Below are 16,130 nucleotides of genomic sequence, written 5' to 3' on the forward strand. Positions count from 1 at the left end.
GTGTCTGTGTGCTCATGAGCACATTTATCTGAACATGCCTCTCTGAGTTGAACCTCTGTGCTCATGCATGTTCTTTCTTGTAATGTGACAGTGTGATTGTGAGTAACTCTGCTGTTAGCCACTGCAGGCCACCACTGTGATAACCGCTGACCTGAATCGGTCTGTTTTGGAGCTTGAGAAGCACGCTAGCCCTTCTGGCGTCACACCAACCCATTGTGCTTGTGTGTGCCTCTGGTGGGTGTGCGTGATCCAGTTCTGCAGATTTAATACCCTGTTTGCCCGCTCCTCTCCGTCCCAAACACGGCTCTCTCCATGATGTGACAGGGACTGTATGCAAATCAACACAGAACTACCTCGAAAATCTTTAGCTTCTAAGTCACTCTCACCCAAAGATATGCACATAAATTCCTGCTGAGCCCATGGGTGCATGTTTTGGAACCAGTGCACCTGTCGATATGCACTGATCACAGGACTCACCTTGTCCTCTAATGTTGATGTTTTTATGGTTGTCCAAAATTCTGATCCACATTGCTTCATCTTTCTGTCCTTACTCCAGGTATCTTAGTGGATGCCTTCCAGGGGAGAACCCTCCAGTAGCTACAGCCTCTACACAGAGCAGGGAACGCCTTACAGCAGTCAAACAGGCCCTGCGAGCGCTGGGCTTCAACAAGCAGGTATTGATGGGCGCTTCTGTCGGGCCTGTTTATTCAAAGACTATTGATAGCAGGGGATATTTAAAGTGTTGATGTCACAGACCCTCAAATAGCCACTTATGTGATCACTGATGGGATTTTTTTTGCCAGCCAGAGACTTTAATTGTGTAAGAGTCCAGGAACTGGATCTTCTACAGGATACTGCCCCAAAAAATGGGTCCTTGGTTGAACCATCACCTTGTCCTTACAGAGAACAAAATGTTTCAAATTATGCCACCAGAATGCTGTCCCAGTATTATCTGGTAAATAACAACACGATCACATCCAGTAAATTTCTTCATTTCATGTCTTTCTTCTTCGACTTCACCATTTGTCGAGGATTGCCCATGCTCCATTAAACATTTCACCTTTGCATAATGGATTGTGGCTTACTGAAGGCTGCAAAGGACACAGCAGTGTGTCCTCCCAATTAAGCTGCAAGATACATTTGTAAAGAGACAGGCATCATCAGTCTGTAAGGACATGTTCGACCTAGATGTGTGGATTTCTTGGATCCTGAATTGGGACTCATTGTGTGTTTCAGTGTGTTTTCAATGTGTGACCAAACTCAGAAGAGAGGACTTTGACATGCGCATACCGCGTGCATATACATTGTGTGCTTCAGTGTGTGGTACAGTCTGTCCTGAGCACTACCCGCCATGTTCCCGGCCCATTATCGGATTCTATTCTTAGATTCCCAGTCAGCATCTGTCAGCAGTGAGTGACCACCATCTCACCTTTTAATCCAGCAGCAGTGAGTACATGCAGGCAAGGCCTAAGGCACAGGAAAATAGTGCAAAAGATAGTGGTATTATCAGAAGGGACCAGTGTCCAGTGCAGAAGAGAGAGAGTCCAAGGGACACTAAGAGGAGTGGGGGAGCAGGAGTGGAAGTGATAGACCACCCATTGCTCTCTGTCTAAGTATAATCAGGATAATCGGGGGATGACTCCCAGTCCAGACCCAAAGGTCAATCGTCATTAACACTCCCTTCTCTCCCTCGCTTCTTTTCTTCTCCTTCGCAAGTGGGGGGTCGGTGGCGGGGGGGGGGGGGTCCAACTGTGTATAGAGTGTCAGACAGAGACTAATGCTCGTGTTTATCTCCCAGATATCAGCTCCAATATCCTGCCTTCAGAGAGTGCACACGCAGACGTATTCACACATACGAGCGCACACCCTCAATCTCAAACATCCCCCTCTCAGAGATTCAGAGCAGTGGGTAAGGGGGTATTCCATTAAGTGTCCTCTACTCAAGGGCAGAGAGGAAGGGAGGGTAGGACAGAGGAAGAGATGCGTGTGAATGAAGGAAGGAGCGTTGACGTGTAAGAGAAAAGTGGGTTTCCTAAATGGTATACAAGCATTTTTGGGTTTTTTTTTGCCATTTGCAATACATTCAGTTATAGGCTGGTTATTTGATTTTTATCTTATTGTCAAGAAATTCCACAAAATTTCACAAACCGACAATGCGGAAGTCCGTCTCTCTCAGTGTGTCACACAGTAAATCATTTCCTAAAATAGCTGGATGCTGCAGTTTCTAGCAAATGTTACTAAAACAGAAGAAGCTAGTGTAATTGTTGGGGACTATTTGAGCAGGGGATTGATATACATCTGATATTCTCTCTCTCTGTCTCTGTCTCTCTCTCTCTCTGTCTCTCTCTGCTAGGAGGTTGACTCAGTGTTTATGCTGCTTTCTGCTGTGCTCCATATTGGGGACCTACGTTTTACGGCATTGACAGATGCCGATACAGCCTTCCCTTCTGACCTGCAGCTGCTGGAGAGAGGTCAGTGCCCTCATCACATGACCTCGATCACATGTGCGGAGGTGGGATGGGGCGAGGAGGAGGAGGAGTGCAAAACAACCACTCATCTTGTTTACCCCGCCGTCATCGCCTCTCCCTGTCTCTCTCTCTCTCTCCCATGGAGTTCTGCTTGGCAGCTTGCCAGTGCTAGCTAAAGGCCAGACAGTCACCTGTTTGGTGAGGCGCATTTTCTGCCAAAACGTAACCATGGTGAGGAGAGATCGCTTTTATACACACACTTCCCCACTATTGGGGTCGGTGTTTTCTCTCTTTCTCCGTTTTGCTCCCTCATTATGCAACCGCCCCATGTGCTCCTGTGACCCCTGACCTTAGCGAGACGGTAAACAAATGACATCAGGGCCTGAACGGGAAAGAGCCAGGCGTTGTCAGGGAGATGTGATGTCATGGCCGGTGATGTCAGCAAAGGGATTCTGAGTCGCCATCACCTGTTACTGCTGCTTGTTTGTGGGTTCTGCTCAGAAATCCGATGATGACTAATTGCTGCGAGCTCCTCCAATGGTTTGAGTGGGAATGAGCAACAGAGAGCTTATCTTGTTTGTGCTGGCAGCGTGATGTCATCATCATCATCATCATCAGAGCAGGTCCTGGAACGCTGTCAGCGCTCACATCCTCACAGTTAATGTTTAATGCCGTTATTCTGTTATGTTTTTCATCCTGTCATCATGTCACTGTCATTTATTCTGCCTGTTTCTCTCTGTTTTCCTCTGCACAGTTTCTGGAATGTTGCAGGTGTGCTCCAATGACTTAAGCACTGCCCTCACCTCTGATGTTCAGTACTTCAAAGGTATCCGCTCATGAGCCTTCACCATCACTTGGTCCTAAATGGTCCACACGCACAAGCAGAAGAACTCTGCTGCACAGCTTATCAGTTGATTTAGACAAATTAGAAATACAGCTTTTAAGAAGGTGCACCAACTTACACAAAACCTCAGGGAAATTTGGTTCTTTTTTTTTTTTTCTTTGTGTCAGGTGATGTGATCACTCGGCGCCACACAGTGGAGATGTCAGAGCAGTACAGAGACCAGCTCGCGAAGGCCATCTATGGACGCCTCTTCAGCTATCTGGTCAACAGCAGCAACGACTACCTACAGGGACATGATGACAGCATTGGGTATAGCTGTGTGTGTGTGTGTGTGTGTGTGTGTGTGTGTGTGTGTGTGTGGGTTTATGTATGCCTCCGGGTTTTTCAGTGTAAACCACCACACAAATTTCTTTGGAAGCCCGAGCGGTTGATAGCTGTTATCACAAACACTGCCAATGTAGTGTATCTGTCATCGCTCCTTCAGGGCCTCTGGAGTGACAACACTGATATTCTAACATGACACATAGTCTAGAGTGGAGGCTTCGAATCGTTTACATTGCAGGACATGTACAAATAGGCTTGTACACTGAAATGGAAAAATAGTGACAAACAGGGTAGAGATGAGGGCACACCCAAGGTTTATGTGGAGGTCTCACAGACCACACACTGGCCTTGGTGGAGGCCATAGGATCCTTGGTGTTGTTGATGTTGTGAGGCCTTATCACACTGATAACCAGATAACCCGGGTTCCATCTTCTGGAATGTGTTTGTGCTTTGCCTTGTTTACTCACCAACCACAGTCTGTAATAAATTTGTCAACAACACTACTCGTGGCACACACCCTGCAGATGTGTGTATGTGACACAAGCACACACACACACACACACACACACACACACACACAAACATGATAACTCTTGTCAGAGTGACGCTATCCTGATCCTTGAGTAAAAGTGGTGTAGTGTTGTAAATATAGTAAATATGTTCTCTATTTGTTCTTGTGTTTCAGTGATCCTGCTTTGGAAATTGGGATTTTGGACATCTTTGGCTTTGAAGAATTTCAGAGGAATGGATTTGAGCAGGTGGGACAACTCTTACGCAAGGCTTACTTTAATTCAATTCCAGCACCCCCCAGCCTCCCCCCCCCCCCCCCCAAAAAAAAAAAAAAAAAACTTAAATTAAGAACACATCCGTTTTCCTCTTTCCTTTCCCCAATTCATTTGATCTTAATCAAATTGTTGAAATATTTGGGACTGTTATCTATTTCAGGCCGGACATTTTAGTCTGTAATTGTAATGAATGAGGTGAGGTCTGTGGCTGACTGTGGCGTGATTTTCAGCTGTCCTCAAATGAACTGCTCGCTGACACAATGACTGCCTGTGTGTGACATGTCAGAGTAATAGGCAGCTTCAAACCAGTGTGTGTCTGTTTGTGTGTGTGTTTCTGCATGGAGAAATGTTAACATCTGTCTCAAGGCTGCGTTGTTCACATTATCGAATAAAATGACCAGCGACGGTAGCAGTTACGTAAATTATTTCACATAAAAATAAAGTTGTGTCAGTTGGTCACTCAGTAAGCTCAACCTCCAGTTAAGTTTAGTTCAGCAGTCTGGCTAAAAACATGAGTAAATCCTTCCTGTACCAGCGATCAGCGTACAATAGTGGAAGCCTGAAAATAGCACAGCAACAGCTTCTTCTTCCTAGAGAGGTTAAGTCGTAATAGAATTTAGACTGGACAGGAAAAGTAATGGCGTCTTTTAACATACAAGAGTAGATTTTTTTAAAATATGGGCATTTCTTTTGATTCACAAAGAATAAGAAGAATGTTTTTTTTTCCAGCAGTCTTTTTCCCCCTTATTGTAGATGTGTTACTGATCAGCATGTCTGCTTGGCTGTTTGGCTGTTTTCAGTGTGAGTGAGATTACATTCACTGTGTACGGAGTACAACATGTGCAGCTTTAAACAGCTCACCTGTTATGGGCTGTAAATCTGTCATGTGCTCATCAAGAATGCACCGTTAATAGACTACCTCATAGTAAGAGCAGCAGGGAGCGGGCAGACGAGTGTGTATATCACAGTCTGTGTGTGTTTGTGTGTGTGTGAGGTGTCTTAGGTTGTAATTCATGGTGCTCAAGAGGCTAAGTGCTTATTCCTGTTACTCAGGGCTTATGTCCCCTCCCCATGGAACTCCCAATCTCCCACGCTTTTATTAAGTCTGGTGTGTGTTTGTACGTTGTGCATGTATGTGACGGGTTTTCGTGTACATGTGTGGCACTAAGATGTCAGTGGCCTTACTCCTCCTCTGGATGATCCCTAATCCAAGTGGAAGCGAGGGATTGCATGACCTTTCCTCTTAAGGTCATGGAGAGAGCAAGTGCCAGAAGGGAAGAGAGGGGAGGAGGTTGACAAAACAAGAGAGCAAAAAAAAAAAAAAAAAAAGACTCTGCTGTATCTCTGACAGGCAGCGGCAATGCCCGCCTCTTTCCCTCAGACATCTTCTCCATTGTTGCTGCTGAGCTGCATATTAATATCAGTTTCTTCAAATCGCAAAGCCAAGTCTGGACTAACAAACACAACGTGTACATCAGTGACAATCAAGCCCCCACACTCTGACGTGTTTGTACACACATGTACACACCAACGTGCAGACACGTACACAGGCAGGCTTCACACGCTCAGCGTGATCAGGGTCATTAGTCCTCGTTAATTAGAGCTGTGTTTGTCAGGGGTGTGTTGTACCTGCTCAGCACTTTGCTAATGAGCTAACTCAATCAACCACCTGCTGGGACTAAGCCTTTAATGTACTAGACTAGCTTGTAGACAAACAAGGATGAAAGAAAAACAGCACCACAGCTGCCTGCACCACAGAACAACACACCTATACATCAGCACTTTTCAATCAGCGGGCTACGAGAGAAAATTTGGGTCATGGCAGTGACACCGACAGTCGCATAATGACGCCCAAAAGAGAAAAAAATCAAACCTCTTTATTGATGATTTTCACACTTTTAAGAAAAAATGAGCAGTCAGTCTTGCAGTGACTGGATGAATATGCCACAGGGATTTAGTTAAGCACAGAATACAATATCAATATAGTCATTATCACCCAAACTACAAGATTCATGGTTTTATCACACTGCTTGCGTGCCTTGCTCGCTCTGGCCTCTATTTTCATGTTCGATGCAAAATATGAAGTTACAGTAAAAGGGATAGATGCATCAGATCTTGAGTTGAAAAGAGGGACACCTCACTCAAGTACAAGCGTGACAAATCAGCCCTAGACTACAGCACTGTAAGAATTATTTTGTGTCCCGCTTTGTGACACATTTGAGTTCAGGAGAAGTTTAAACAGGCCTGCTGCTGCAGTCTGCCGTTCCACTTCATATTCCACGTTCCTTCTCATTACACCAATGTGACAAGTCACACTTGAGTCTACCATCCAGTGCTTCATACACTCACACCAGACAAACACTCTTAATTGACTCCTCCCTGTGCTGTGATTGGTCAGCTGCTGGGTTAGGAAGAGTTCACATGTCGCAGCAGGAACACTTCATCCATATTATACTGGCATAGAAAAAAAGACCTTGCATTAGTGTGTGTATCGTGCATGTGGTATCCCTGTAAACAGCTCTCATGTATTCAGGGTCAGGTGTGTTAAATGAGTTCATTTATGACCCATTGACTTCCCTGTTGGTGCCACAACAAGTTCAAGTGTTCGAGATTGTATTTGTGCACTGATGTGTGTGTTTACTGTGTGTGTTGCATGCATTCCAGCTGTGCGTGAACATGACCAATGAGCGGCTGAGGCTCTACGTCTCTGAGGTGCTGTTCCAGCAGGAGCAGGCTGAGTGTCTGCAGGAGGGCATCGCCATGGAGACCCCATGCTCCCCCAGCAACCAGCCCGCCGTTCTGGACTTCTTTCTTCAGGTGTTTGATGTTGCTGGTTTTGACCAGTCCAGTCCAGTTTGGTGTCTCATGATGTAATTCAGCTTTGGAAGCCTACCCAGAGACTGACGAAAGCTTTAAAATGACACGGCCAAAGTGAAAAAAATGTTTAATTAGTTTAAGTTTAGTTTAATTTGACAGTGAGACATCCAACAAAAATGTGACATGTAAATGCTGGTTGGTTGTAAAAAAAAAAAACAACATAAGGAACATAATTTATTAGTATTACCATCAGGGGTGCTTTGTAAACATGACTGACATGAGTAACATATGACCATGTGTTTGATCCTCATCCAGAGGCCTCAGGGACTGCTGTGTGTGTTAGATGAGGAGAGCCAGAGCCTGCGGCCAGCAGAGCAGACCCTGTACAAGAGGCTGTCGACCCAGCTGGACTCCAATCCGACTCACGGCCTCTCTCTCACAACCAAGGACGGCAATGGAAACCCCCCGCCCAAAGACCAGGGCCCAGCCTTCACTGTCAGCCACTATGCTGCACAGGTCTGTCTATACTTCAGAAAAACGTATATATGTGTTCAGAGGTGGTAGGGTAGGGGAGTGGGGATAGATTTGGTAGTCAAAGGTCACTGTGATGTCACAAAACACATTTCTGGCCATAACACTAGAATTCATATGCTAATTATGACACATTTTCAGACAATGTCTCATAAGATGAAATGACGCAGTGATGACGTTTTATATCCAAAAGGTCAAAGGTCAACTTCACTGTGACATTGTAATGTTCTACAAAAATACTTTTCTTGCCATTATTCAACGTCATAACTCAGGAACAGAAGGGCAGATTGTGACCATATCTTTCATGTGGTCATACACTAAACTGTGTACTGTGCTTCAGCCTGCTACCTGCTGGTTGACTGAAATGTAATAAAATAAGCATGCAGTTTTCAGCTCAGACAGTGCAGTCGTGTTTGCGGAAGAGTGGGCCGCACATGTGATCGGGGAATGCATTGTGCATGCAGAGGGTTGTAATTTTACTGAATTCCTATTTAATGGCATGCTGGCAGATTATCTGTACATGTGATGGAGGAGTGCACTGCTAAATGCTGTGCATGGTTACGATTCAGTTTTTGGTAAATACTTTTAACCAAAATATGCCTGAAGACCTAGTATTTTTTATATTTAAACCCAACCACATCTTGCAGCCAAAAGAGCTTCCTGTGGTTCTTTAATAAAGACATTTGTGTAGTTTGATCAACGGTATTCATAACTGTTTATGTTGCATGAGAGTGAATGTACTGTGTATGTGAATTTCCACGTATGACTTGTTTTTCCGCCAGATTGCATACGACCTTACAGGATCCCTCACAAGAAACAAGGACTCCCTTCCTCAGAATCTCTTGCTTGTGATGAAGTGTAAGTACCCAATGAATAACATGCATGTGAGCACACTGTGGCGTCAGAGCACACTTGATGACAAAGATGCACTCTTGTCTAAACTAACAGCACACAAAACCACTCTCTGTCTAAGTGTGGTTGTGTTTGTGTGTGTTTCATCACATATGCAGCAGACAGCACAGTCTGTGTGTATATTGTCTATAGAAGGTGCCAGATGTGGGGTGTTGTGGTTAGAGGGACACAGGCAGTCGTTGTGTAACTGCCAGGCTAGCCTTACATCCAGCAGCCTAATTGCTATAATTCCCATGATGAGGCTAATCTTCTAAAGGCTAGCCCTTAACTCACACTTGGCTGTTGTCCCTCCATCTGACCGAGTCGATGCGTCACTGCCATTCATCTGCACACACTGACATATGTACATTATGTGGTTTCTGCTTATGGACGTCATCCCCCCTCCACTTCGAGTTAAGCCTTAAAGCCAATAGGACAGCAGAGTAAGTCTATATTCAGGTGGTGGTAATGATTGCTTTAAATTAAAAGACAATTACCCTTGTAGCTGGGTGTAATTAAGTCCTCAAATGAGACCAGGACTCGTGTTTGTTTTTCTTTGCTTTGTATGCCTACCTATCATCATCCTGCCCCTCTCTTTCTCTCTCTCTCTCTCTCTCTCTCTCTCTCTCTCTCTCTCTCTCTCTCCCTCTCTCCCTCTCTCTCTCTCTCTCAGCCTTTCAGCCTTTCAGATGAGAGCCACACGCCTACATTCACACACATGTTGTTTGGCTTTCTGAATGAGCTCATTGTTGTTGTGGACCGCTCCACGTTTTGTCGAATGGCATGGTCCACCCTCTCTTGTTGCCTGACTGATTGTTTACATGGAGCCTAACTCAATGCCTCCTCCCTACCCTCACTCCTCCTCTGATGCTTCCTTCCTTCCTTGTTTACATCCTCCTCACTGTTCCCTCCTTTCTTTCCTTCTATCTTTTCATTCCACCTCTCCTCATTCTCCCCCACCCCCTTATTTCCACCAATGCTGTTGCTTCTTTTCATCCTTATTTTCCTCCCTCTCTCTCTCTCTCTCTCTGTATGTGCTTTGTGCCCGGCAGCCAGTGAGAGTGTGTTACTGCAGCAGCTCTTCCAGTCCAAGCTGACTCAGACTGGTTCTCTGGTGCCAGCAGCCCAGGGCCGTGCTGGGCTGAGGGGGCCTAAAGCTGCCCTGTTGCTCCACAGGATACCGTCAGCCTCCCTTGTCACTGCCAACACTGTTGCCCAAAAGCCTCGGCGGTACCATGACCTTACAAAGGTACAGTACATTGTTCAGACAGTGGTGAGTGCAAGATTTTACACAAAGGATGCATGCAGCACGTCTGTTGTTGCACTGAAGCTATGGTCATCTATATGAAACATAGGAATTGTTGAGTTGAAGAAGCACAGTCAGTGCCACAGTAAGTCAGAAACTTTTTGTCCCAATAGGGACTGACTGCTGTGCAGATCAATGGAAAAACAGACATAGTATTTTTGGAAAAAAAAAAAAAAAACAACACTCTAATTTAAGCTACTTCCCACCACAGGGCTATATATAAACCTGTGGGAATTGGGTTTGTTTGAGATAGAAACTCCACAAGCATGCATCAACATGCACACAGCCATGTTATTTTACACTTTTCTCATGACACACAATCATAAAAACACAAATCACACGCCTCATAAATATATTCTCAATATACCAAGTCTCTTTTTTTCAGTCCACCCCCCCCTCGCTCTCTGGATCTCTGTCTCCATTTGATCTTTTTTAATGTTTTGGAAAGTATATCATACTGGTGCACATGTGTGACTGAAAAGTCTTGCTGGTTGTGTAACCTCTGCCTGCTGTCTCTGTGCCTCATTAGCTATCTAGAGAACAGGCTTACATAAGACCTCTTTCACCTCCCTGATCTGTCCCAGCGGCCTTGTACGGTAACATTAGGTAATATTGCAACGCTACATTGAGTGTAAGACAATAAATAAGACAATAAATGCCGTGGGCCAAGCTGGGCTGTAAAGCATATGAAACAGAATAACTGGGGCTCACAGAGAAGTGGTCTAAGGGGCTGTTTAGTGTCCATTGCAAACATCCTACACAGCACCAAAGACGAAAGGATTTTTAGGTGTCATGTTCGGATGTCTGATCAAAACCACGCAGCCTAGCGTGATGTAAATTTCTGACGATTATGTTGTGATGATTCCATATTCCTCAGCGGCCACTTCATGTAAGACGCATGGCTATTTCCAATTTTTTCTCTCTACTACCGCTTTCCATTTTCAGATGTTGAAGAAGAAAGGCTCGAGCTCCTTCCTGCAACGGCTAGAGCGCTGTGGGCCCATCACAGTGGCTGTCCAGCTGAGGGTAAGAATCCTTCCCCTCCACCCACCTCACATTTGTAGTTTTTATAAGACAAGATGAGGCCAGGGCTAATTCAGAAGGAGGTCTCTGAGTCATAAATCATGATGCTTGGTTTTCTGTTCCATAATAGTCCTTAATGAGCACGCTGACTCATTGGTTAGCACATATGCCTCACAGCAAGAAGGTCAGAGTTTGCATGTCCTCTGCATGGGTTTTCTTGTATTCTAGTATCCTCCCACAGTCTAAAGGCGTGCAGGTCAGGTGATTTGACTCTAAGTTGTCCACAGCTAACAATGTGTTTGTCTGTATGTGTTAGGGTCCTGCCCACAGCGTGCCCTGCCGCTTGCCCAGTGCATGCTGGAGTAGGCTTTGGCCCCCTTGCAGTGAAGAAGCAATCTGGAAAATGAACTTTGTAGTTGGATGATTCTCAATCCTTCTGTAAAATGATGACAGATAGAAATTAAACATATTAAGCTACAACTTGACAAGCATATTATTGAAGCAGTGTTTGGCAGCCCTTAACTGTTGGAAACCTCAATATATACCTGTAATTCACAGTCTTGATGCCAATCAGACAAACCAATGTGTTCATTTTACCTCTGTATTTATGCTTGTATGTATTTAACACAGATTCCCTATACTAAAGGGCCTATAGTACCTGCATGGAGCTGGCTCAGATCTCAAATTATTGCAGGGATTCGTTAGGTTTTGCATGAATTTAGTCCTAATCTCAAGAAAGATCTGTAGTTTACGGCATCCTCTTTGTTGCACACCCACTCGATCAACCAAGTCCTCAAAACACTGAACATTATTCTCATTGTGCACAAACACAGCCTTTGGAACAGTGCAGCCCTAAGACCTATTCAGAGTAGGATACTGTGATTTCGCAGGGCTATATATATATATATAAAACTATATATAAAGCAACAATAATATTCAGTTAGAGGAACGCAGTTCAGTGTCTGCTGATGACGCAAGGAGGCTGAAATGTGGCCCAGAGAAGCTGTACCTTTTGGTTTGAATGAAGCCAGTGTGTTGCACAATCAGAGTTGTGGGCTTGTGGTCGATGAGTCCCTCAGGGAATGGCAGGGAAGGAGAGAGTGGGCTGAAGAATGATGCTGTACCAAGCCAAGCATGAAGCCCTCCACATGAATGAATGAACAATGAACAACAACCACTGTGTGCCGTGCGCCTGCATTTGTGTGTGTGCGTGCATGTTTAGAGGGACGACGACAATGTGAATGCTGGCAGTGACGTTCAAAGTTGAGGGGAGAGGTGCTGATCATTGTACTTAAACGTATGCAGAGCAGAGACTTACGTCAGTTTGAGGAGTGGCAAAGACACAGATGTGAGTATTTACGCGTATTTGGATGTGTGCGTATTCGTGTGACCTTGGATGCAGCATCTGTGGATTCAGGGCTCGAAGCAAAGCTCTCACACACTCACACACCCATAGAAAGAGAAAAGAGGAGCTCTTTGTGTTTTTGCATCCTCCTGAAGCAAAACACACGCCCAAAAATCAGACCACTTTGTCTCACACCAGGCACTGTGGCTCCGAAATCAAGTTACAACATCAAAGGAAGAAGACAGCGGGCCCTTCCTTTACCTTCTATAGCACTTACTGTACAAGAACAACCAAAACACTAATAATATGACTAATAATATGACTGTGAAATTAGTGAGTGCCTTCATCTGTATCTCCTCTCCTTTTCTTTCTTTCAGAACTCACTGTCAGAGGTGATCAGTAAGCTGCAGGCTTGCACTCCTCACTTTGTGGAGTGTGTGCGCCCCAATGCCAGCGGTCAGCCAGACAGTTTTGACAGCTTCCATGTATCTACCCAGCTGCAGCACATCGGGGTGCTTGAGATGGTGCGCATGATCCGTTATGGATACCCTGTCCGCCTGTCTTTCCCAGGCTTCCTCAGCAGGTCAGTGCCAGAGCATGTTGCATAATTAAGAGCGCTGCGACTGTCATGACTCGTCCTCTGAAGTTATTGTTCTATCTGTGCTGATTTGTTCACTTCACAGCCTCCTCCTCAGCTTCTTATTGAAAGAAAAGGTCTTAAAGATGGTGGATTTGTCTTCTCTATATCTGTCTCACTGATCTCAGTTGTTCAGATACGTTACACTCCCTGCAGGTCACTGTGATCGCTGTCTGTTTATGTTTGACAGGGCAAGCAGTTCAAAGTAAACTGAAAGTCTGACAGCATATGGCTTCTCTGCACCTGCTGTACGGGATCTCATGCTCACATGCAGGCTGACACATTAGCATTGACAAGTCACAGCAACCCTTACTGGTAGAAGCACAAAATGACCTTGAATGGCTTTTTTAGAGGAGTCTGTTGGAGCTGATGAATGCCACTATCACATTTCCCATGTCAGCCTGACACACACACACACACACACACATTAACCAGTCAGTTGTGTGTAAGGTCTCCATGTCCCATACTTGAATTGTCGTCATTATCTCTCCCCATCTCCCTCTTTTCTTAGCTCTTTCACTATATTCCCGGTTTAGCGTTTTCTCTCAATCTTTCTCTTCCTGTTCCTCTGATTCTGAGAACCAGTGGAATATTGAGAGGATTTAGCTATAAGTCTGCCCCCCCATCCTCAGTCTGTCTCCCAGCCTCTCTCTCTCTCTCTCTCTCTCTCTCTTTTTGAGGATAAAGGGATTAACATGAACATTCCTGCCAGATAATAAGAGAGGACAAAGCTGGTCACATGACCCCCCCAAAAGTTTCCACTACCCTGCTGTAAACATCATCACATCACCACACTCTCTCTCTCTCTCTCTCTCTCTCTCTCTCTCTCTCTCTCACACACACACACACACACACACACACACACACACACACACAGTAAGTGTCTGTCCTTACTTAAAACTTTGATTAATAGAAAATGCAATGGCTCAAGATCCTGTTTATTATTGTTATTCCTGTTACAATTCCTGCTGCGTGGAAAGCCACGGCTCACGCTCTTATTTGGTAAACTTAAGGATTTCTGGTCAGATTTCTTATCCTGACTTCATTTTGTAGAGGACGGGTAAAAAGCACTTAACCAGCAAAAGGGTGCATAATGAAGAACAGAGAAAGCAGTTACCCAGGCCCTGTGTAGTATTGTGCAAATGGATGAAGTGTGCTGCATTTATTCTAGGTGCAGTCTGACATTTAATGTTTCTGGTCAAATATGCACCAAGTGAAATGGATAAGTGAAACTCACATAATAGGTTTTCATGTGGGAAAGCCTGACCAGGGAATTGAATCTGGAGAACCACGCCTGTGTAAAATGATGAAGTGAATCCAATATAGATTCCCCCAGCTCCTTTGTGTTTTTGATGGATATACCTTACAGAGCCAAGACTGTCATCGTTCAAGCTGTAATTGAAAGATTCCCGATGAGGGCTTCGTGAAAGCTGTTGTGCGTGTGTGAGAGAATGCGAGTGAGTGTCCTATAGTGTTAGGCAGCCATGTGTTGTATGATAACACTGTGTTAGCAATGGGTGTGACCAGCAGATAACTGAGCATCACAAGGGCCAGCTGGTCACCAGAAAGGAGGAACATAATCGTAGCAGGGCTGGATATAAACCAAAGTGTGTGAGGAAAATAGTGTGTGTATTTCCAGAGAATTAGTCAGCTTATTTAAGATTGCAGCCTGGTTTCTAGGACTTTTGTTGTACATCCGCATTGTAAAGTTTACGTTATTTGTGATTGTGTCAGTGTAGCCATGGCTACCCCTTGGCAGCACCAGTGCATGTATGTGTAAAGCTTATTGTCAGTGGAAGACAAGAGAGACATGGCAGCTTGAATACCCTCATCTGACACATCCACTTCCAGGAGAAGTGGATGAGAACTGTCTGGATGAGTTTAAACACAAGCAAATGTGCAGCATCACCATAAACAGGGTTCATTACGAAACTCATATTTATCAGGCAATGCATGACAACTGAATTTAAAAAAATGTGTTACTTTTAAGGTAATTTATTGGTATTTTCACCTTTATTGGACACAACATTATAGAGGCAGACAGGAAACAAGAGCAGACAGAGGGTATGACATGCAACAAAGCTTGAACCGTGGACTTTGTGGTTAAGACACATGTTAGGCCTTAACCATTCTGCTATAAAGACACCACACAAAGATAAAGCTTAGTCCAGAACATTATTCACCAAGGCCTGAAATACTGTTGGATTATTTGCCAGTTATCAAAGTATTAAAGGGTCTTCCACTCATCTCCCTCTCAAATGGTAGCGGCCCAGATGTGCTAGGAATCTTAAGCTAACATGAGGTAACAATTCAGGGGTATTATACAGAGGATGGCTGTCAGCACATGGGTGGAGAGAACCATAATTTTTCAAAGAAGAAACCTGGTCCAGCTGGTGAAGTGAATGGATGCATAAACCCCATGAAGAGAGCCTCTTTGATGTGTTGCTCCAAGCCAGCTGGAGTGGGGAGGGAGCAGAGGTGACCCAGAGAAGGACAAGCACCAGGGAGGAGATGTGTTTTCAAACAGGCAGTGTGATGGCTGGGCGGCTGCTCTCTTTTTGCCAAACATTTCCTGCAGCAAGATGTAACATTAGACAGGTTGACAGGGTGTGATTGAGCTATGAACACACTATTGATAGTCTCAGGTGTAGACTTGAGCTAGATTAGTTGACAGGTAGACCTCCAATACTCCAACTCTGCCAGGTCCTCCAGCTGTTCCAGAGAAGCCAACTCATTTTATCTTTTCTGCAATCCCTGATGGTAAACATTGGAAAGGAAGAAGCAGCACTCCATCCACTCCCTGTCACTAATATCCGGACCTAATGGAGTACTCAGCACGTCTGTTACTACGCTCAGGTTATAACACAGATGCTTTGGTATCGTCTGTTCTGTAACTGGATGATTGATACACTTTAGATCTACTGGAAAAGCTCAAAGTCAGGCAGGCAGATGCTCGCTCTCCCCATAGTATTTTAGCCCAGGCCTGCTGAGTAATGAGATCATGAATGAGACTCTCATCCTCTCATTGATACACTGTGTGTCCAGAGCCCTGGAAGCGTGGTAGCTGTTGTCAATCAGCGACTAACTGCTGCAGCTTTGGAGACATCCTGTATTGAGTGTAAAACTGCAGTCAGGCTTCTCACCAGATCAGATACTTCC

At 44.8% G+C, this 16,130-nt stretch overlaps 1 protein-coding gene across 4 annotated transcripts in view; it reads left to right on the forward strand.

Moving 5' to 3' along the window:
* Positions 1-16,130, forward strand: part of myo16 (myosin XVI) — an 89,666-nt gene that overhangs the window by 50,334 nt on the left and 23,202 nt on the right. For all 4 annotated transcript variants that reach the window (XR_013077952.1, XR_013077951.1, XR_013077953.1 and 1 more), the window contains 11 exons: positions 557-674; positions 2,354-2,471; positions 3,223-3,294; positions 3,480-3,621; positions 4,322-4,394; positions 7,086-7,238; positions 7,554-7,754; positions 8,552-8,627; positions 9,713-9,909; positions 10,912-10,992; positions 12,712-12,917. Coding sequence is in view for 1 of the 4 variants with exons in the window: in XM_076746704.1 (XP_076602819.1) it covers positions 557-674; positions 2,354-2,471; positions 3,223-3,294; positions 3,480-3,621; positions 4,322-4,394; positions 7,086-7,238; positions 7,554-7,754; positions 8,552-8,627; positions 9,713-9,909; positions 10,912-10,992; positions 12,712-12,917 (1,437 nt within the window). In the remaining 3 variants the exon portion in view is untranslated. The remainder of the gene's footprint in view (positions 1-556; positions 675-2,353; positions 2,472-3,222; positions 3,295-3,479; positions 3,622-4,321; positions 4,395-7,085; positions 7,239-7,553; positions 7,755-8,551; positions 8,628-9,712; positions 9,910-10,911; positions 10,993-12,711; positions 12,918-16,130) is intronic.

Source organism: Chaetodon auriga, chromosome 13 (assembly GCF_051107435.1).
Source record: "Chaetodon auriga isolate fChaAug3 chromosome 13, fChaAug3.hap1, whole genome shotgun sequence".
In the NCBI taxonomy this organism is placed as follows: domain Eukaryota; kingdom Metazoa; phylum Chordata; class Actinopteri; order Chaetodontiformes; family Chaetodontidae; genus Chaetodon; species Chaetodon auriga.